Below are 21,250 nucleotides of genomic sequence, written 5' to 3' on the forward strand. Positions count from 1 at the left end.
TCAACAATTTAAAGCCCATTTAAGTGATCAGAATTTGTGGAACTCCAGAAATTATCCCTACAGATAGCAGAAACAGAAGCAGCTTGTCATCCTGGGCCACGGGGCACATTGTAATGAACTTCTCCAAATGACATTATTGACCCAACTGTAAGGCATCTTAAGACTCGATTGATTAGTATTTACTGAGTACCTGCTGTGTGCCTTATACTACATTATATCCTCAGGATTGCAAAAAAAAAAAAAAAAATCACACATGGTCTCTAGAATTAAAGGACCTGCAATTTAGCCGAGGAAATGTAAGTTCAAAGGGGAAACAATTGGAAAGCAGCGTGTGTTGGCATTTAATCAGAGACCAAATGGTTAGACCAGAGAAAAGAGGTGGGACAAAATCCAGGGGATTCACACAGGAGTAGGAACTCTTCTGTAAGAGAAAGAAGCTGGCCCTACATTTCTCCAAAGAGAAAGGCAGTGAGGGACACTTCTTTGGGAGCAGTGTTCCTAGAGGTTGTACTTCTATGGAAACAGCATGGGAGCAGGGAGTCTGTTAGACCACAGGGCAGGAAACCATGTGGACTAGGACAGAGCTCACTGGTAGCTTGGAATGGGGGTTGGGGTCAACAGAGAAGCGAATACAGAGGCAGAACATGAAGGGTCTTGATTCTGGGCAGAAAACCTTATACGCCAGTTCTTGGGCAGAGAAATATTAGCAAGAAAGTCACAGCCTTCCAAGAGAAGAACTGGTAGGACAACACGCCGGATTTAGTGCTCGTTTGTAAGTGGACAGAGGCAAGCCGTGGTCAAAACCATCTAATGTCCATCCTCGGCTCCAGAAGCCACAAAACTGGGTCCTGCTCTGTCCATGTTGCAGGACGCCCTCGAACCCGCAGCGTTTGACACTTACCCAGCAGGTGGAGTACAGATGTTGCCGCTGCCTTTCCAAGAGCATTGGTGGCTGCGCAGACATAGGTCCCTTCATGTTCAAGGGAAACATTCTGCAACAACAGGGATCCATTGAAAAGCAAGGAAACATTGTCACTCAGAGATCCTCCTCTCTTCAACCAAGTTATATTAGGCTGAGGGACACCTTTGGAATAAAAACAAATATGACAAAGGCAAATTCCTTTAAGAACAGGGCCACAGAACCACAGGACAAATACCATTTAGCATTTTGACCACAAGTTAGCGAATGGGCTTAACTACATATAACAGGACAGATGGCTACTTCCAGCTCTACAGATCGTCTAGGGCAGGTAGGGAGTTCCATTAAGGCAACAGGCTTTGGTCTACGATGCACCTGGCTGGGGTATGTCTGTGAGTCAACAGGAGCCACAGAGGGTGGGATGGCTCCATATCGGAAAAAGGAAGAAATACAAAGCCGAGTGGGGGTAGCAGGAGGGCAGTTGAAAAGAGCAGTTGGTGGAGTTGGAGGCAGAGACAGAGAGAAATGCCCAGGGCTGAGTTATCACAAAGAAGTTTCCGGAAAGCAAAAATATCGCGAATCTTTAACACTTGCACGTTGGCCACAAAACATCCCTCCTTCAGAAAAAAATATAAAATCCCTTATTGGAAAAAAAAAACTTGGTCATTGATCCTTTGGTAGGAGGATAATTTCAGGGAACACAAAGTGTTGAGTTTTGAGTCTGGGTTGACGTAGCGAGGCACGGAGATTGTAAGCAACACCTCTGGACAGAGAGAAAAGCATGAGAAATAGAAAGGATTTCGTCCCCCGCCATCTTGAGAAGTCTTGGCATTTTGCTGGAGTATGAAATGCAAAACTCAGAAGAACCTCTCTTGGTTCTGAAGAGCTGCGGTGGCCTCAGAAGATCCTGAGATCCAGGCACAGGTAAGTGTTTTTGGCGACGTGCTCCCTCCTTAGGGCTCTGCTTAGAGGGAAGGTGCAGGCCTGGTGAGGCTTTATGCCAAGAAGCAGGAGTCCTTTTATTTCTAGCTTACATGGAGATTTCTGAGTCTCTGAGTTGATCCTGAGTTCATTTTCATTTTCTTATTTTAAAATCAAAACATTTAAAGCTCTTAATTTTCTTTTGAGTACAGCTTTGATATATATCTTGCATTTTGAAATGCAACACAATTATCACCATTCATCCATTCAAAAGATGCTTCTGGGGGCACCTGGGTGGCTCAGTGGGTTAATGCCTCTGCCTTCGGCTCAGGTCATGATCCCAGGGTTCTGGGATCGAGTCCCACATCGGGCGCTTTGCTCGGCAGGGGCCTGCTTCCTCCTCTCTCTCTCTGCCTGCCTCTCTGCCTACTTGTAATCTCTGTCTGTCAAATAAATAAATCTTAAAAAAAAAAAGATGCTTCTGAACTACCTACTTCACATGAGGTTTAATGCTGGGCTGAGGGTATGATGGTGAACTAAGCTCCACAAGAAACTTAATTTAAAAAAAAAAAAGGAAAAAGAAAAAACCTTACTTTTAAGGGATGGCTTTGGAGGGAAACAGGTGATTGCAGTAAAAGGAGGTAAGGGCTTATGATGAACGTGAACATGGAGGCCGTCACCTAGCAGCTTCTCGTAATGCAAACTGAGGAGTCGGGGAGATTCCCCACAGGAAGGAACACCTAGCCTAATACCTCAGGACGAGGAGGAACATATCAAGTGAAGGGGAGAGCAGCGGTGGACAGACTGAGGCCCAGGGAACAGCGGGCATTAAGCCCTAGACACAAAGTTAAATAGAGTGCCTTTGGGGAACCATGGAAGTTTGCTATGACCGGAGCTGAAAGGACATGGCCGAGGAGTGAGGAGAGATGAGATGGGAGGCGAGCAGGTGGCCATCCAACGCAAATTTGCTATCCACGGTAAGGAATTGGGTTGAATTTGTTTTAAGGGAAATGGGAAACAATGTAATTATTTTAAGCAATGGTCATTTTAAACAATCTGAAAATACCAGATTGGTGCTTGAGCAGTATCAGCCTGGGTGGCTCAGTCGGTTAACCATGGGACTCTTGAGTTTTGGCTCCGGTTGTGATCTCAGGGTTGTGAGACTGAGCCCTGCATTGGGCTCCATCCATGCTGGGAGTGGAGCCTGTTTAGAATCCTCTCTCTCTCTTTCCTTCTCCTCCCTGCTTGTACTCTCATTCCCTCTCTCTAAAAAGAAAGAGAAAGGAAGGAAAAGAAAGGAAGGAAGGAAAGAAGGGAGAGAGGGAGTAAGAAAGAGGGAGGGAGGGAGGGAGAGAGGGAGGGAAGGAAAAGAGAGGAAGGAAGGAAGGAAGAGAGGGAGGGAGGGAGAAAGAAAGGAGGAGGGAAGGAGAGGGAGGGAAGGAGGAAGGAAAGAGGGGAAGGAGGGAAAAATTAATTAATTTTGGACTGGATGTGATGTAAAACAAGGAAGATGGGGTCCAGGGGTCAGGAGGACCATCTGGGTGGTTATAAAAGCACCTGAGGTGAGAGACAAAGGTGGGACATGGAGCAGGAGCAGTGGGTCTAGAGAGACACAGGTCAGCTTGTATATCACGGAGGAAACGCCCAGAGGACACAGTGAATGACTCTGCATGGGGAAGTGAAGGAGAGAAGGACTTGAGGACGACTCGCAGATAGAGGGTGGTGCCATTAACTGACACAGGAAAGCCTGAGGAAGGGCAGATCTGCACGGAGTCCGTGAGAAATTTCTGTAAGTGTGTTGAGACTGAGAGCTGGATGACATCCGAGCGCAAATGACTGGACTTGGAGCCTGGGAGAGACATCTAGACTGGGGATGTGAGTGTTAACCCAGAAATGAGGACTGGAGGACTGGTACTCGATGAGATGATCACAGGGAAATGCGTGAAGTGAGCGTAGGAGAGGGTGCAGGATAAAATCTGTGGGACAGGAGGATTTTCGGCATGGGTGGTGACCGCATCTGATTTTCTCTTTGATTCACATCTTACTTGGGAAGGAATTGTAAAATTCCCAACTTGTTGGCATTTTAATCACCTGACCTTCTACAAGGGAGTTGTACCTTTAGTGGTGTAATCAGAAAATGCAGTCCATACAACTTCAGTTTCTTGAGATTTCTAAGGTGTATTTGTGGCCTAATATACAATCCTTTTTTTTTTTTTTTTGGTAAGTGTTCTATATATTCTTGAAGTCTATATATTCTTGGAGGCATATTCATTTTTTTAGGGTGAAAAGTCCAAATATTTATGATTAAGTCTTCTATTATTTTAGTAGTCCTTATTCACTTGCTTTTCCTTGAGCTCTCCTGTTCGGAAAAAAGTGCTCCCATCTCTGTTCATCGTAGTTTTTCCTTATGTTTTTCTTGGCTTTGTTTTTACGCATTGTATCTTACCTAGCACATGACTGTTCATGCTGACTACAGGTTACTGTGGATTTCATTTCTTTAATGGTTGTCTTTTTATCTTTTTTAAGGGTCTTCCATCCTGTCTTGCCTGATTTTACTATTATGACTGCTGGTTATTCTGTTTCTGTTTGCGTCTGCTTAATCTGCTTTTGTACAATTTTTATAGTTTTCTGTATAACTCTATTTTGGGACTGTCTCTTGTAATAGTATATCATTAGGTTTTATTTGGAAATCCAATCTAAGAGCCTCTGCTTTTAAGAGCAATGTTAACCCTATTAATATTTAGGGTAATTACAGATACGTCTCGGTTTACCTTTTCGTTGTCTGATGCTTTCTGATTTCATGGGTCTTTGACTTTTGGTTATCCTTTCTTTGTTCCCTTTTGTCTCATAAAGTGGAAATTAAATGCTGTATTTTAAGTTCCAATAATGTTACAATTTACTTAAAAAAAAACAATTGACAGCAGTTTAGCAAAATCTTCCAAAATTACAATTGCATTTATCCTCTAAACTAGTAATCCCCTTTTCTAGGGATTAATGCAATTAATATGCCTGCATACAGAAATGTTCTATTTATGCAGCTGTATAAAAGCAAAAGATTGGAAACAAGTCACATACCAACAACAGGGGCCCATTAACTAACTTATAGTATATCAATGCAATGAAATATTGATGATATATTCAAATTATGGAAAGAAAAAATTGGCCAACCAATAATACACCTAACAAAACTGTCCTTTAGAAATGAAAGAGGAATAAAAACCTTCCCAGACAAACAAAAGCCAAGAGGGTTCATCATCACTAGACCAGCTGCATAAGAAATGCTAGAGAGGGTCACCTGGGTGGCTCAGTTGGTTAAACCACTGCCTTTGGCTCAGGTCATGATCCTGGGGTCCCAGGATCAAGTCCTGCATTGGTCTCCCTGCTCAGCGGGGAGCCTGCTTCTCGTGCTGGCCTCTCTCTTCTCATGCTCTCTCTCATTCTCTCTCTCTCTCTCTCAAATAAATAAGTAAAATCTTAAAAAAAAAGAAATGCTAGAGAGTTCTGCACATTGAAATGAAAGGACACAAAACAATAACACAAACGCATATGAAAGTGTAAAACTCACGAGAAAAGGTAAATATACCCACAAACACAGAATACCATAATACTAATGGAGAAGGATAAATCACTCTTAGCTCTAGTATAAAAGTTAAAAGACAAAAGGAGTAAGACTATAAATGTGAAAATTTGTCAATGGATACTCCATGTAAAAACATGTAAGTATAACATAAAGTGGGAAGAGGGAGAGGTACAAAGTGTAGAGTTTTTGTATTAGATTGAAGTTACGTTGTTATCACCTTAAAATAATCAAGTATAACTATTAGATGATTTATGTAACCCCACGGTAACTGCACAAAAAATACACAAAAGAAAACCCTGAAGCATGTCACTATTAAAACAATCGACAAATCACAAAGGAAGACGGGAGTAGAGGAAAAGAGATGAAAGGACCACAAATAAGACAGAAAAAAAAAAAAAAGAACAAAGTGACAATACTAAGTCCTTACCTGTCAATAATTACTTTAAACATAAATGGATTAAGCTCTTCAATCAAAGGCAGAGAATGGCTGAATTGATTTAAAGAGAAGATCCAACCAGAAGCTGCCTACAAAAAAGACTTACAGACATAGGCTGAGAGTGAAGGGATGGAAAAAGATACTCCATGCAAACGGTAACCAGATGAGAGCAGGGATATCTGTATTTACCCTAGACAAAATAACTTCAAGTCAAAACTGTTACAAAACTGAGGGGTTTGGAGGGGAGAGCGGTGAGGGGTTGGTGAGCCTGATGGTGGGTACTAAGGAGGGCACGTATTGCATGGAGCACTGGGTGTGCTGCATAAACAATGAGTCTTGGAACACTGAAAAAAAAATAAATTAAAAAAAATTACAAGATATAAAGATCGTATATAGTGATAAGAGAGTCAATTCTTCAGGAAACTATAACAATCATAACTATATATGCTCTAAGTATCGGAACACCTAAATACATAAAACTAACACCAACAGATCTGTAAATAGAAACACATAGCAATACAATAGTAGTTGGGGACTTCCATATCCCACTTTCAACAATGGACAGGATGCCCAGACAGAAAATTAATAAGGAAACAGTGACTTGAGCTGCGCTCTTAACCAAAGAGCCCTAACAGGCAGACAGAGACTATACCACCACCAGTAGCATGATAGACATTCTTCTCAAGCGCACAGGAAACATTCTCCAAGGGAGATCACATATTAGGCCACAAAACAAGTCTCAACAAATTTAATAAGGCTGAAACTACACCAAGCATCTTTTCCAACCACAAGGGCATAAAACTAGAAATCAGCACCAGAAGGAAAATTGGAAAATTCAGATATGTAGAAATTAACCAAGACAGTCTTGAGCAACCACGGAGTCACAGAAGAAATCAAAAGGGAAATTAGAAAATACCTAATACAAATGAAAATAAACATACAACATAGCAAGACCGGTGGGAGGCAACGAAAGCAGTACTAGAAAGGAAGTTTATAGCATTAAATACCAACGTTCCAAAAGAAGGAATATCTCAAATAACCTAGCTTTACCCTTCAAGGAACTAGAAAGAGATGAACAAGCTAAAACCAAAATTAGAATGAAGGAACAAAACCCAAAGATTAGAATACAAATAAGAAAAATAAGGAAAAAAAACAATAGAAAATATTAACAAAAATAAGAGTTGGTTTTTTGAAAAGATAAACTAAACTGACAAACCTTTATCTAAACTTACTAAAAAATCATAGAGGGTATCATGCTTAGTGAAATAAGTCAATCGGAGAAAGACAACTATCATATGATCTCCCTGATATGAGGACGTGGAGATGCAACATGGGGGGTTAGGGGGGCAGGAGAAGAATAAATGAAACAAGATGGGATTGGGAGGGAGACAAACCATAAGTGACTCTTAATCTCACAAAACAAACTGAGGGTTGCTGGGCGGAGGTGGGGTTGGGAGAGGGGGAGGGGGTTATGGACATTAGGGAGGGTATGTGCTATGGTGAGTGCTGTGAAGTGTGTAAACCTGGCGATTCACAGACCTGTACCCCTGGGGATAAAAATACATTATATGTTTATAAAAAAATTAAAAATAAATAAGAAAAAAAATCACAAGAGGATTCAAATAAATAAAAAATGAAAAAGGAGACAGTAAGTCTGATGACACAGAGGGCACCTGGGTGGCTCAGTCAGTTAAGCATCTGCCTTCAGCCCAGGTCAGGATCCCAGGATCCTGGGATCAAGTCCCGCATCAGACTTCTTGCCCAGTGAGGAGTCTGCTTCTCCCTCTCCCTCTGCCACTTGCCCCTGCTTGTGCTTGTTCTCTCTCAAATAAATAAAAACTTAGGGGAAAAAAAAGACTTATGATACAGAAACCAAAAGGATCACAAGAAACTATTCTGGATAATTATACCCCAAACCTAGAAGAAATGGATATATTCATAGAAACATACAAACTATCAAGACCGAATCATAAAGAGAAGTTCAACAGATGTGAATAATGTACAAGAAAATTGAATCGGTAATCCAAAACCTTATAACAAACCAAAGTCCAGGATCAGATGATTTCACTGGAGAATTATACCAAACTTTTAAAGATGAATTAATACAATCCTTCCTAGATTCCTCCAAAACATTTGGAGGAAGAAATACTTCTAACCTCATTTTATGAGGCCAGCATTGCTCTGATACCAAAGCCAGGAAAAAACTCTATAAGAAAAGAGAACTACAGGTCAACATCTCTGATGAACACAGATGTAAAAATACTGAAAAAAATACTAAAAAAAATACTCAAAAAATAGCAAACTGAATTCAACAATACATGAAACGGATCATCTAATGTCACCAACTGGGATTTATTCCTGGGATACATGCAAATTAATTAATGTGGCAAGCCACATTAATAGAATGAAGAATAAAAACCACACAATCATTTCAAATATATATATATATTTTTAAAATAAAATGGATTAAAGACAAACATAAGACTTGAAACTGTAAAACTCTTAGAAGAAAATACAGGAGAACAGCTTCTTGACATTGGCCTGGCAATGATTTCCTGGATCACCAAAAGCACAGGAAACAGAAGCAAAAGCAGACAAGTGGGATTATATCAAACTAAAAAGTTTCTGCACAGCAAAGGAAACCACAAAATGTAAAGGCAACCTACAAAATCTGAGAAAATATTTGTAGGCCAATTATCTACTAAGAGGTCAATATGCAGAATATATAAGGAAGTCCTACAACTCGATGACTAATAAACATATAACCCAATTTAAAAATGGGCAAAGGACTTGAACAGACATTTCTCCAGTAAAGACACCCAATAGGTATGTGAAAAGATGCCCAGCCTCCCTCATCATCAGGGATCATCATCAGGGAAATCAAAACCATGAGGAGATAGAACCTCATACTGGTTATGATGTCTGTTCTCAAAAACACAAAAGAAAACAAGTGTTGGTGAGATTGTGGAGAAACTGGAACCCTCCTACACTGTTGGCAGAAATGTAACATGGTATATCAGTTTTGGAAAGCAGTAAGGAGTTTCCTCAAAAAATTGAAGAAAAAAATTGAACTACCATGTGATCCAGCGATCCTACTTCTGGATACAGTATATATCCAACAGAACTGAAACTGGATTACCAATGGTCTCTGCGCTCCCAAATTCACTGCGGCATTGTTCCCAAGAGCCAAGATAAGAAAACAACCCATATATGTATTGACAGGTGAAGGGATAAGGAAAACATGGTGTGTACACATAGTGGAGTACTCTACAGCCTTGAAAAAGGACGCTCTGCCATTTGTGACAGTATGGATGAACCTGGAGAACATGTTGACTGTAACAAGCCAGTCACCGAGGGGCAAACAGGGCATGCTTCCACTCAAATGACCAAAATAGTCAAGTTCACAGAAGCACGGAATAGTGGTTGTCATGGGCCAGGAGAAAGGAGAAATGTTCAATTCTACTAAGTTTCAATGAAAGCAGGATGAATTTGTTCTAGAGTTGGCTGCACAGCATAGTGGCTATTGTCACCAGTACTGAATTATGCACTTAAAAATGTGTTGAGAGTAGATCTCATGTTGAGTTCTTATCGCAAAAAAAAGGACTACACAGTTAAGTTTTGGAGGTGATGGATACATGTATCACCTTCCCTGTGGGGATGGTTAATGAGCATATGCATGTACCCAATCTCATCAAACTGTATATATTAAGTACATGCAATTTTTTGTACTCAATCACACTTCAATGACACTGTTTAGAAAAAAGAAGTGTTCCCAGCTGAAATGTACAAGATATAGAATGGAATGTTGAATATACTAACTTTTATACAAGAAAGAGAAAAAAATGTATGTGTACTCACATAGAAAAGCTCTGCAAGGATACGTAAAAATCTAATGGGGGTGCTTACCTGGGTGTGTGCGGTACAGGTGCAAGGGGGGGTGAACAAGGGAGTGGGGACAGAGGACTTTTCATTGTATGAGTCCTCTGAAAGCCTTACCTAGCTCCAAATTTTAAAAAGTTAGTTAAAAAACACAAATGACACCTCCTAGATCCCTCATTTTCCTTCTAGGATGAGGAGAGGTGAAGTTTTCCTTCCCACATCTTTACCCCATCCTTTTCTTTTCTTCTGACATAAAATGGGATTTGAAATTCAGGTCATTTTATATTATTATATTATATAATCTTCTTTTCATTACATATATTATATATCATCTTTTCATTATATACCTTCTATTAAAGATTTTTTTTGAGATTTGCAATTGATTTTCAAGTCACTGAAATAAACCCTTAAATTTTGTATTTAAATTGTTCCAGTGTTTTGTTATGGTTGTTTTTATACTGCAGTGTTTCCACCATCATAATTAAGAAGCATTTCTTGCTTGACAAGGCTGCATCTCAGGAGTATGTTTCCCCACCCAGGTAGGTCAGCAGGTAGGGTGGATTATGGATCCTTGAGTGGGCGAGAACGTTTTCTCTTCTCCTCACTAAGATCAGCTTAGCTTCCAACAGAACTGGAGTGTTGCAACACACTTTCCTCCTCACTGCTCCTGCTGCACTTTGTCATCTGGGGTTTCACTGGGAGGGGAGTCTGAGGCAAGCCGACTTTTTATTATTCTTAAAGTAATCTGGGGATGCCTGGGTGGCTCAGTGGGTTAAGCCTCTGCCTTCAGTTCAGGTCATGATCTCAGGGTCCTGGGATCGAGCCCCGCATCGGGCTCTCTGCTCAGTGGGGAGCCCACTTCCCCCTCTCTCTCTGCCTATCTTTCTGCCGGCTTGCGATCTCTGTCTGTCAAATAAATAAATAAAATCTTTAAAAAAAATAAATAAATACAGCAATCTGTTGTTGGTTCCTTTTTTCTTTTTGGATTCCTGCAGGATTCCTTCTATGACCAAAATTTTCAAAACTTTTCCCTGGATATGATCAGGAGATAGTATTTGTTCACCAATTTTGCCTGGAACACACCGGAGCATTCTGTCTGTAAAACACTCATTGTCTCCACTCAGTAAAACCTTCTCCTCTCCTCACCTCTCCTCTCCTCCTGTCTCTCTTTTCTCTCTAAGTTCTGTGTCTGCTCCTTCGGCTCCATTCTCTTGCAGGAACACCAGTTGGGTGGTAACTCTCTCTCCTCCAGGTCCCTCACCCAGGCACCCTGTTTTTCACCTCCCTGCTCTTTCCCTTGGCATTCTGCAAGCAAGTCTGACCTTGTTCCTCCTTCACTCCTTTCATTTTATTTTGACTGTTTTATTTTCTGCTTCTAATTCTGGCTTTACTTCTTGTTGATTTTTAAAATGCTTTCTAGCCCTATTTTTATTTCCTCTCTGCTAGCTGGTCCTCCGCCCACCACCCCCACCCCGCCGTCGCCCTATTGAACTATGACGGACACAGAACACTGTGCATGTCTGGCGTGTGCAACATGTTGGTTTGATACACTTTTATGTTGCAAAATACGCTTCATTAGCTAACATCTGAATCATGTCACATGGTTCCCGTTTCTTTTTTGAGGTAGGTACATTTAAGTACCCCTCTCTTAGCAAATTTCAGTTAAATAAACTAACAAATAAATCACCAATTTCATTTTTTAAATTCCTCTTTGTTTTCATCTTGCCTTTCTAGAGATTTGGGGAGACACAACACACATGCAACCTATCATTTACTCCTTTCATACACTGGATATGCTTCGTGTGTCTCTCGAGTGCGCAACATCGTTTTTGCGCACACCTCAGCATCCTGACTCAGAGCTCTAATGAGGAGAAATTCCTCGTTGCCTCATCCAGGTCCAAACGGACGCCTGGGCTCCCAATGCTGTCGATGCTTGGTGTCTTTTGCACGCTTTATTATTATTTCAAATGGTAACATTAGGAGGGGCCGATTTTCTGCCTAAAGACCACAGTAGTGGATTTGTGGTTTCCTGAAGGTCTTAGACCATATTGCTCAAAACTGACAAGACTGAGGGCAAGGGACTGTGTTACACTATCTCTTGGGATCCCCCCAGCTCTAAGATATGCAAGAGATCCATTCATTCATTCGTCCACTCACCCTTCCTTTTATATACTTACTCAACTCGTGTTTTTTAGGGGCTTTCTACAACCAGCACTCTTTCAGAACATCGTTACTGCATTAATCTCAGGCCTCCCCAGCAGGCTAGGAGGACAGCGTCTGGCAGAGTAAATAAATACAGGAATATTTGGCAAATGCAGAAATGAGTTGAACAAGGGAATCTATCCACCAGATGAAAATCATTATATCTCCAAGATACTTTTTGGTTATTCATGGCAAAATGTTCTCTCCCAAACAGAGAAGGTGATAAAATACGGACTCCGTGGTGAGATCTTCATACCTTCACACACAACTACTTTGGGATCCATGGTAATTTAGTGAAGGGTTGTACTAGCTAGGAAGAAAATAACCTCCTTAAATATTTTGATTAAAAAAGTGAAAATAATTTCAAAAAATCTCTTCACCAGCCTCCATATATGTGAATTTAAATTATTTACTATTTAAATTTAAATTATTTACTAATTCCAGGAGATTCCTTTAAGAACTCCTATTGAGTAATTCATGACTAAGCATATGACTAAGCCATACAGAAGTTTGAAAATATTGTAATTCAAGGATCTTAATTCAGAGTTACCTCCTCCTGTAATGAATTAGTTTAAATAAATGAGGTTTTTCTCAAGTTATAAAACCTCTTCCAGGGAGAGATCCTGAAGCATTTCGGATACATCGGCTTCTTCATCACGCCTCCGTGGTAAAAAGCATGGAAGCCACAGTGCTGTCCATTCTAACTTGAAAGGATGTTTACTCGAGGCCTTTAGCCAGGCTGAGGAGGCCACATGGGGCTCTCACTCAGGAGAAGGGGACAGCAGGTGCCTCGGCCCAGAAGCACGTTCTTCCCGTGGGGTCCATTAACCTCAGCCGGGTTCGCAGATGGAAGTCAAGGTTCCACGACCTTTCCGCTAACTCTAGCTGACATTAAGCATTTCCACCAACTATGAACATAAGCAACAAACCGAGGCAGCAGTACCTTTGACTCTGCTGCTAATGGAGCCCACGGGTAAATATTTCCATTCCACGTGACCATCGTATAGATACCTCAAAATATTTCTTATGCCACCACTCCTTCGAGATTGTGGTAGTTATGGGACCTGACGCCAGATTTTGAATCGAGTGCATCACTGGAAAGAAGTACTTATATCATTAGATCATACTCTTGATTAATTACTATTTTCATATCTGGAATTTGACCGCTGGTTTTCTTTATAATAGGATGTATTTTATTTTCTGCATTTGAAAATAGTCTCCTGAGAGGCAGCTCTGTAGGCTTCCCCAGCACTCTCCTGCTACTTCGGAGGGGCAGGAAAGAACACTGGGGCTGCAGAGGTGGGGCGAGGGGGGTGCACTTGGAGACAAGGGCAGAGAAGGGGCAGGTGGGGAGAGGGCTCAGATCACAGCTCTGCAGATCACTGGGAAGATCTGGCTTTTATTCTAAAGGCTTTGAGGAATGACAGGAAGTCTTTGGAAGAACTGCTTTGATTGCCTGAACAGATCACAGGGCACAAGGACAGAGGTGGGGGGGACCACGGAGGAGGCTGTTATCACAATCCAGCCGAGACATGATGGCGGCATGGACCAGTGTGGTTGCAACAGAGGTAGTGAGAAATGGTCAGATTCTAGATATATTTTGGAGGTGGAAATATTTTGAAGAAGCTGACAAAGGAATGGGGGTGCTGGCAGATAGAGGGTATGTGAGAGAGAAACACACATCAGGAATGGTCCGAGCACCTGACATAAGGGCATTGGCATTCTCCAAGGGAAGAAAGTCTATGACAGCAGCCCATTTGGGAGCAAAACTCAGGAATTCAATTTAAATTTGTTGGGTCTGCAACATCTGATAGTCATAGAGAGATGCTGGGGAGGCACTTGGATCTGTTCAGCGAGAGCTCAGAGGAGAGGTCTGGGCTGGAAACACAAACTTGGGAGTTGCCGGTGTATCAAGGCCGTTTGAGTTGAGTGAGGTTGAGGTTGATAAGGGAGTGAGGACAGCTGGAGAACGGAAAATGTCTGGGACTGGCCCTGGGCACTTCATCGTACAGACCAGAGAGATGAAGGGAAACCAGCACAGGAGACTGAAAAGGAACGGGTGACACAGTGTGGAGAGTAGAATGGAGAGCAGTTTCCCAGAAGCCAAGAAGAAAGTATTTCCAGAAGGAGGGAATAAACGCTGGTTGAAATGCAATCACTGTCAGAAGGGCTAAAATCACAAAGACAGGCAGCAACAGTTGTTGGCGAGGACGCGGAGGACGGAGAACCCTCGTGCACTGTGGGTGGGAACGCAAGCTCGTGCAGCCACTCTGGAAAACAGTATGGAAGTCTCTCAAAAAATTAAAAATAGAACTGCCATAGGATCCAGCAATCACACTACTGGGAATTTACCCAAAGAATTAAAAAAACACTAATTCAAAGGAATACGTGCACCCCGATGTTCACAGCAACATTCTCTATAATAGCCAAACTATGGAGGCAGCCCAAGAGCCCATCAGTAAAGGACTGGACAAAGATGGGGTTTACATATGGTTAGTGCTCAGCCACGGAAAAGAATGACATGGTGCCATTTGTAACAACATGGATGGAGCTAGACAGCATCATGCTCAGTGAACTAAGTCAGCTGGAGAAAGACAAATACCGTATGATCTCAGTCATATGTGGAATTTAAGAAACAAAGGAACAAAGTTTTAAAAGAAGAGAGAGAGGGAGGAAGACATAGAAACCCAAAAGCAGACTCTGAGCTAGAGAACACGCTGGTGGTCACCAGAGTGGAGGCGAGGGGTGGGGGGAGGGATGGGGAAAAGGTGAAGGGGTGCAGAGCACACTCGTCACGATGAGCACTGAGTAATGAGCGGAACTGCTGAGTCACTATATTGTACACCTGAAACTAATGCAACAGTGTTAAAAAAACAAACCCAAAACTGATGGTTTTCCTGGACCTTTGCCATCAGCATGGGCCCCACATAGCTCAAATCCCGCACATCCTAGACCAATGCCTTCTCCCCCTCCCATCATCATCATCACAGCGCCCCATCCAACTGGTCACCCACCTCAGACCTCAGAGCCACTCCTGGCTCCTGCCTTCTTATTCTCCACGGGTAATTTGCCACCAAGTTTGTAAAAATCATTTCTAACTCAGAACTCCCTTGGAACCCGTCTCCTCTTGCCCATGGCCGTGGTCACTGCCATAGCTCAGGACCGTAATTCTTCCCTTAATTGCAGAAACAACCTCTTGGCTGGCTTCCCTACTTCCAAACCATCTCTTCGTGTGAGGTCAGAAGGAGCAGAGCGCTGGCCCCTGCCAGCCTCCAGAAGCACATGGCCAGCCCGGGAAGCCTGGCTCTAACCACACTCCCAGCCCCACCTCCTAACCATCTGGCCACGTCCCTCTTGCTGCAGACCATGCACGGTGGTCAGCTCAGTGTCCTATCCACGGGCCTGCCCTTACTCACACCCTTCACTCTGCAGTGTTCACACCTTGGTGGCCTTGGTCCACCCCTCTTCACCGACAGCCCTGGAGGTGCCTCTGCCACTGAGGTGCTTGTACTCCCCTCCCAGTTCCTACAGAGCCTTATTCAGACACTGTCGTGTTTGCAACATTGTCTCACGGTCAGTACTACAGCTTCCTGGGAGCTGCTCGTTGTCAGCTGGGCACGCAGCAGGCGCTCAGCCAGTTGGCTGAGTTGAAAGTGTTCGCGGTTCTCGCATGGATGTGTATGTCCCTCCCCTGCTCCCCACTATCAAATCCTTATGTGGAAGCTCTCACCCCCAGTGTGGTGGTATTGGGAGCTAGGGCTTTTGGAAGGGAATCAGGTCCAGCCGGGTTGAGGAGGGTGGAGACCTTGTGATGGGATTAGTGCCCTTTATACGAAGAGGAAGAAACCAGAGCGGCTCTCTCCCTCTCTCTCTTTCCCTCTCCATCCCTCTCTCTCTTCTCCCTCTCCCTCCCCTCCACTCCCCACCCCTGCCCCATCCCCTCTTTTTCCCGGTGCAGAAGCAGTGAGAAGATGCCCTTTGTGAGCCAAAGAGGGGCCTTCACCAGACATCAAGGCTCCTGGCACCTTCATCTTGGACATCCTAGCCACTGTAACTGAGAAACAGATGTTTGTTGTTAAAGCCCCCATCCATGGTATTTTATCAGCCTGAGCCTTATCAGGGGAGGATTTGGCTTTGGGCCTGTTGCCTGTCTTAGGACTCATCTGCCTTTAGGGCCTTGTGGTACACATTTTTGTTTATAAAGAGAAAGGCTCTCCCACGTGACTTTTTCTTAGTCCATTTGGGTCATTAGTTATTCTGAGGTACGGTTACATCCTAGATGCCTTAAGGCCCCCCTGCCTTTGCTTACATCACTTGGTGTAGGGAACAACATAAATGCAACTCAGACCATCCTCCTCCCCTCCCCCCAAACCCCCTGCACCTTCGATTCGTCACAAATTTATTCATCGAGTGAGTATTCTCTAAGTGCCTACTGTGTGCCAGGATTCTGCCAGCTCCTGAGAGCTTAGCCTCACTATCACATCAGCTTCTTCAGCCTTTAGGCTTTCAGGAGGGAAGGGAAGGGCAGACATCCCTCAGGAGGCAGCCTCTTTCCCTCCTGAGCTCCCTCTGTGCTGAGACAAGTGGCCATACCTCGGGAGCCCCCAGCAGTGCGTTACACACAGCAGGCTTGACAAAGTAAACTCAACAGAACCTACAGGTTGGAGAAGTGGTTTTGTTCTCTACAACTCCAGCTGTCTTCTAAAGAAGCTGGATGCTTTTCTTAGGGACGTTTTACAAGATTTCAATGTGTGCATTTGTAGACAAGAACCACATAACAGGGAGAGAAGAATTTCGAGTTCCTACGGCAGTCCTCGGGGTTGGAGTAAGCAGAGGAAGGATAGGAGAGAGAACAGGGAGAAGAGAAGCCAGGTGCCAGGATGCCTTTGCCACAAGTCCTCAACCTTCAGCTTTGCTTTGAAAAGCTGCCAAATGCCTGGTATTAATGGATGTCTTGCTGGGAGTAGAAACCAGTCAAGGAACTGAGTTTTGTATCCCGGTCGATGGAGGGCGAGAGAGCATACGAGGCCAGTGCAAGAGGGAGCCAGAGGCAGAGTGTCCAGGCCAGGGTAAGACCCCAAGAACTGTCAGAAGTCAGTTCCAGAATTTCTCTGAATTTCCAGTCTCTGGAACGGAGAGGGGTCAGAGATAATAACTTCACTTAAACTGCAACCTCAGAGTTACAAGGGTATGACAGTGAGTTTATATACACAGTGATATTCCACGTATACCAGAAAGTTCAGAGATCAAAACAGAACTTGGCAAGTTTTGGAGATGCGAAAGGAGACATGAAGGGCTCCCGTGTGGAGGGAAGAGGAGGGAAGGTCTCCACGGCAACTCGGCGCTTAGAAGCATTGCTACGCGTGTGGACATTTTCAAAGAACAGAAGAAGCCAGAGGAAATTCAGATGGGATTCTTATACTCCTGTTCTTTATGGTCTTTCAAAATAACAAATGTTTGCTCTGTTCAAACAGCTACAAGATGTCAGAAAGAGTTTAAACTTATTTATCTAACCTCAAAGACAGGCTATTTCCCCTAAGACACAGAGCTCTGAAATATTCAACGTTTTGCTTCCACAACGCTGAAATGGTTTTTGGAAGGCAAATGTTGTGGGAAAAAGTTCAGATCTGGAGAGTTGTAAAGCATGTGTTGCAGAAAGCCAGCCCCTCTGGGCGTCTTTAGAATAGTCACTATTTTAAAAACAAACATCCTTCATCCTTGAAAGGCCCATGAAAACTTCCACATTGCAGAATCCTTGGCCAATTCCAGACTGCTCTGGAAAGTTGTTTTTTTTTTCTATCACTGTGTCCCATATATTACACCTGTAGGTTCTTGTTCATTTCTTTGTTTCCTCCAGCTACTCAACACTCATACAACATTCTGCATTTTTTTCCACACATGACGATTGAAAGTTGAGGTTACCATTAGTTAGTTCCAGGGGCTCTGAAGAAATGGTGGTGTCCATTTACAGGATAAGAAGCAAATTGAACACAGTATAAACAAGCCACAAGGGGAGTCATTACTAATAAACAAACAAGAGCCCACAAGTTCAGAGTCAGAGAGAAAAAAAAAAACCTCAACACTATCAGCGCAAAGAGTAGCTAAGCTCTTCTTGACAGCGGGATCAATCTTCACAAGGTAGGAAATACTGTACGAAACATTCCCATTTTGAGTTAACTGCATACCCTTCTGTTCTTTTTGGCAATACATAATCTATGCCTTTTGGCTATAAAAGACTCTCCATCGACGATGCCATAGCCAGAACTTCCTCCAAATATCAGGCTCTGGCTTTAACCAAGCACGGAGCTCCCTTGAACAGCTGCTAAAGTACTTTCTCTTCTCAAACAAAATGATGTTAACAGATTGACTAATCAGGTCCCCAGTAGTTTGATCTGAGGAACTAGAAATAATCTGGGTCACAGCATCTATCACCAGTTCTATATTCAATAGTCTTGCAAAATGTGTTTCTTCTGACATGAGGAATGGTGTCGATAAGTCTCCTGCTGGCATGGTCATCCCCAACTTCTGCTTCGCTCGGGAATGGACAGTTCTCGGTAAGTCCACTGGTCAGATCTCATGAGCGCTAGAGTGCACTGTGGGTACTGTCCTCCAGGGCCTTGCTCAGAGGCTAGAAAGGGCCCATGAGAGTTATTCCACATATTCTCTCCACACCAAAACCCCCAGTGGTTCCTTGGAGAATAAGACTCAACGTCAAACCTGATGTAAATCAAGCATGGCGTGCACAGGCTGGAGTTAGTCAAGTGGTGTAAGTCACTCGCTCTGGTACAGAGAATTCTGGACCAACGGCTCAAATGTGGACAGCCTTGGACTTTCTGGAGACCCTTTCTGATCAATAGCAATTTTGATCATTGATCGATGTAACATCGGGATTCGGAGGAACAAATAGCTATGATATGGTCCTCAAAGGCAGCACTGAAAATATTGCCTATTTGGAAGTCATGCCCCATGACCTTCAAGTTAGTCTTGCTGCCATTACCAGCAAACCCGAACCATCTATCCGTGGAGCTCCTGAGGTGATGCCCGAAGGCTCCCTTTCCACCTCCCTCAAGGTTCTGGCTCTTTCTTGCTTTTCCAAGCTGCCCCCACTTACCCTATAAAAGGGCTCCTTTCTCCCTAGAAATGGTGGAGAGTAAGATACAGTTTTCCTAGCTCCAAAGGTTATGCTCTTCTTGGAGGATAAGGGCACAAAAGCCCTTTCAATCTGTGGGTACCAAATGCTAACAAGAGCTCACCCTCCAGCGTCGGGGACCTTACTGCTTTCCAAACTGTGAAATGCTAGGATTTTCCATGTGCTCTTCTCTTTTCTGCAGATGATTATTTGCTATTCTCTTGTACCACTTGGAAATTTTCTGCTCATTCTTTTTTTTTTTTTAAGATTTTACTTATTTGAGAGGGAGAGAGAGAATGAGTGGTAGGGAGGGGCTAAGGGAGAAAGAGACAGAGAGAAGCAGATTCCCTACTGAGCAGGGAACCTGACACTGGGCCTGATCCCAGGACCTCCGGGTCATGACTTGAGCCAAAGGCAGACGCTTAACAGACTGAGCCACCCAGGCGCCCCAATTTCTGCTCATTATTAAAGATCCATTGTTGGCCCTCTCCTCACTGACCCTCTCTGACGCTGAAGCCGATTCCTCCTCTGTGGACTTTCCAACACTGAGGTCTCAGCTGTTGACAGGCCTGACTCCACCTGCAGAAGGAGCCCAGAGTATGCACGCAGGCCCTGCCCCAGAGCCCAGCTTCCCCTTCACTCCTTGCTACTCATTGTTTCCTGAGGATGTCTCTCATTTTGAAATAACATTTGAGGTGAGTCTAAGTCCCAGGAAAATCGTTGGCTCCTTTTACTGGCTAATGCATTCGTTCTTTTTTTTTTTTTTTTAATATTTGCATTCCTTTTTCATTTTTTTTTCTTTTTAAGATTTTATGTATGTATTTGACAGACAGAGATCACAAGTAGGCAGAGAAGCAGGCAGAGAGGGAAAGGAGGAAGCAGGCTCCCTGCTGAACAGAGAGCCCAATGCGGGGCTCGATCCCAGGACCCTGGGATCATGACCTGAGCCAAAGGCAGAGGCTTTAACCCACTGAGCCACCCAGTTGCCCCTAATGCATTAGTTCTTAACCTTGGATATGCATTAGAATTGCCTGGGAGACTTAAAGCACACAACGTTCTCTGGCCGGACTAGAAATAAATTGAGTCGGACTCTCTGGGGTAGGGTGGGTGAGTGGGAAGGGATGTCCAGGCATGTCTGTAATAAAATGACTTTAGTATATACCTCACATCAGTCATGAAAATGAATACGCAGGGGTAGCATTCGCAAATATGTGACAGGGGAGATAAATGAAAAGATAAAGGAAATCAATGAAAAGATAAGACAAAACAGAAGACACCGAAGCCTGGATGTTAGTGCAGATGCTGAAATTCTATTCAGGTTCCATGGTGTGGGAGTATTTTTTTCCATCACCGGGTCCTGAATGCCTTTTGCAGACTATACCAAGAAGCCCTCGTGCTTTATGATTTCCGGGAGTTGAATTCCGACAAGATTTTCTCTCTCTGTCTGCACCCTGTGTGGGTGCCGCATGGCCTACTGCAGGAAGGCACAGTTGGGGCAAAGGGGTGAGAGCAGATGGACAGGTGGTTGGAGCGCTGTCCCTAATTCCATGTGTTTCACACCACAGGTATTCCTCCAACCTGCAAGGCTATCCTGTGCCCTCGTCACTGTCTGTGTCGGTCTCGCAGCATTCACAGTGAGAAGCCGAGACTCTTGGGGGACACAGAGCAAGTGAGAGCCTTTCTTGAAGGATAAGTAGATGTGAGAGGTTGAATGCTGGCTCTTGCTGCCTTTTAAGAAAAGCCTCCCAATGGTTTACAAGCACATCTCGTAGAAGTCTGGAGAATTCTGTGCTTGCTGCTGTGGCTCCTGTCCCCGCAGCCTTCTGAGGAACCAGGAGAACACAGGGCCAGCCTAGAGCCACCACACAGGCACTCAGGGAATTGAAGCACCTTATTTCTTTGGAAACTGAGCTTCAGAAAACCACCGAGAGGATACCTGAAAGCTGGAAGCAGAGAGGACGATTCCCTGTTCCTGCCTTCTGGATCACCTCAGGTCTCTCATACACAGATCAACAGGCTCAAACAGGACCAAGCCAGGGCCATTTTATTAACCTTATAAGTTAGGTGGGCTTAATGAATCTTCACATCAGAAACATGATGATGAAAAAAAAAAAACATGAGGTAAAAGCTATTTTAAATCTGAAACAAGATATAATTGTGGAAAGGCTATAGGTATTTTGGAGC

The 21,250-nt window shown here is 43.5% G+C and overlaps 1 protein-coding gene across 3 annotated transcripts in view; it reads right to left on the reverse strand.

Annotated features, from left to right (window-relative positions):
* The window catches only part of ADAMTSL3 (ADAMTS like 3), a 344,936-nt gene that overhangs the window by 21,545 nt on the left and 302,141 nt on the right, over positions 1 to 21,250 (reverse strand). For all 3 annotated transcript variants that reach the window (XM_046010294.1, XM_046010292.1, XM_046010293.1), the window contains exon 24: positions 902 to 1,084. In XM_046010294.1, the coding sequence (XP_045866250.1) occupies positions 902 to 1,084 (183 nt within the window). The remainder of the gene's footprint in view (positions 1 to 901; positions 1,085 to 21,250) is intronic.

Source organism: Meles meles, chromosome 6, assembly GCF_922984935.1.
Source record: "Meles meles chromosome 6, mMelMel3.1 paternal haplotype, whole genome shotgun sequence".
NCBI classification, from domain to species: Eukaryota; Metazoa; Chordata; class Mammalia; order Carnivora; family Mustelidae; genus Meles; species Meles meles.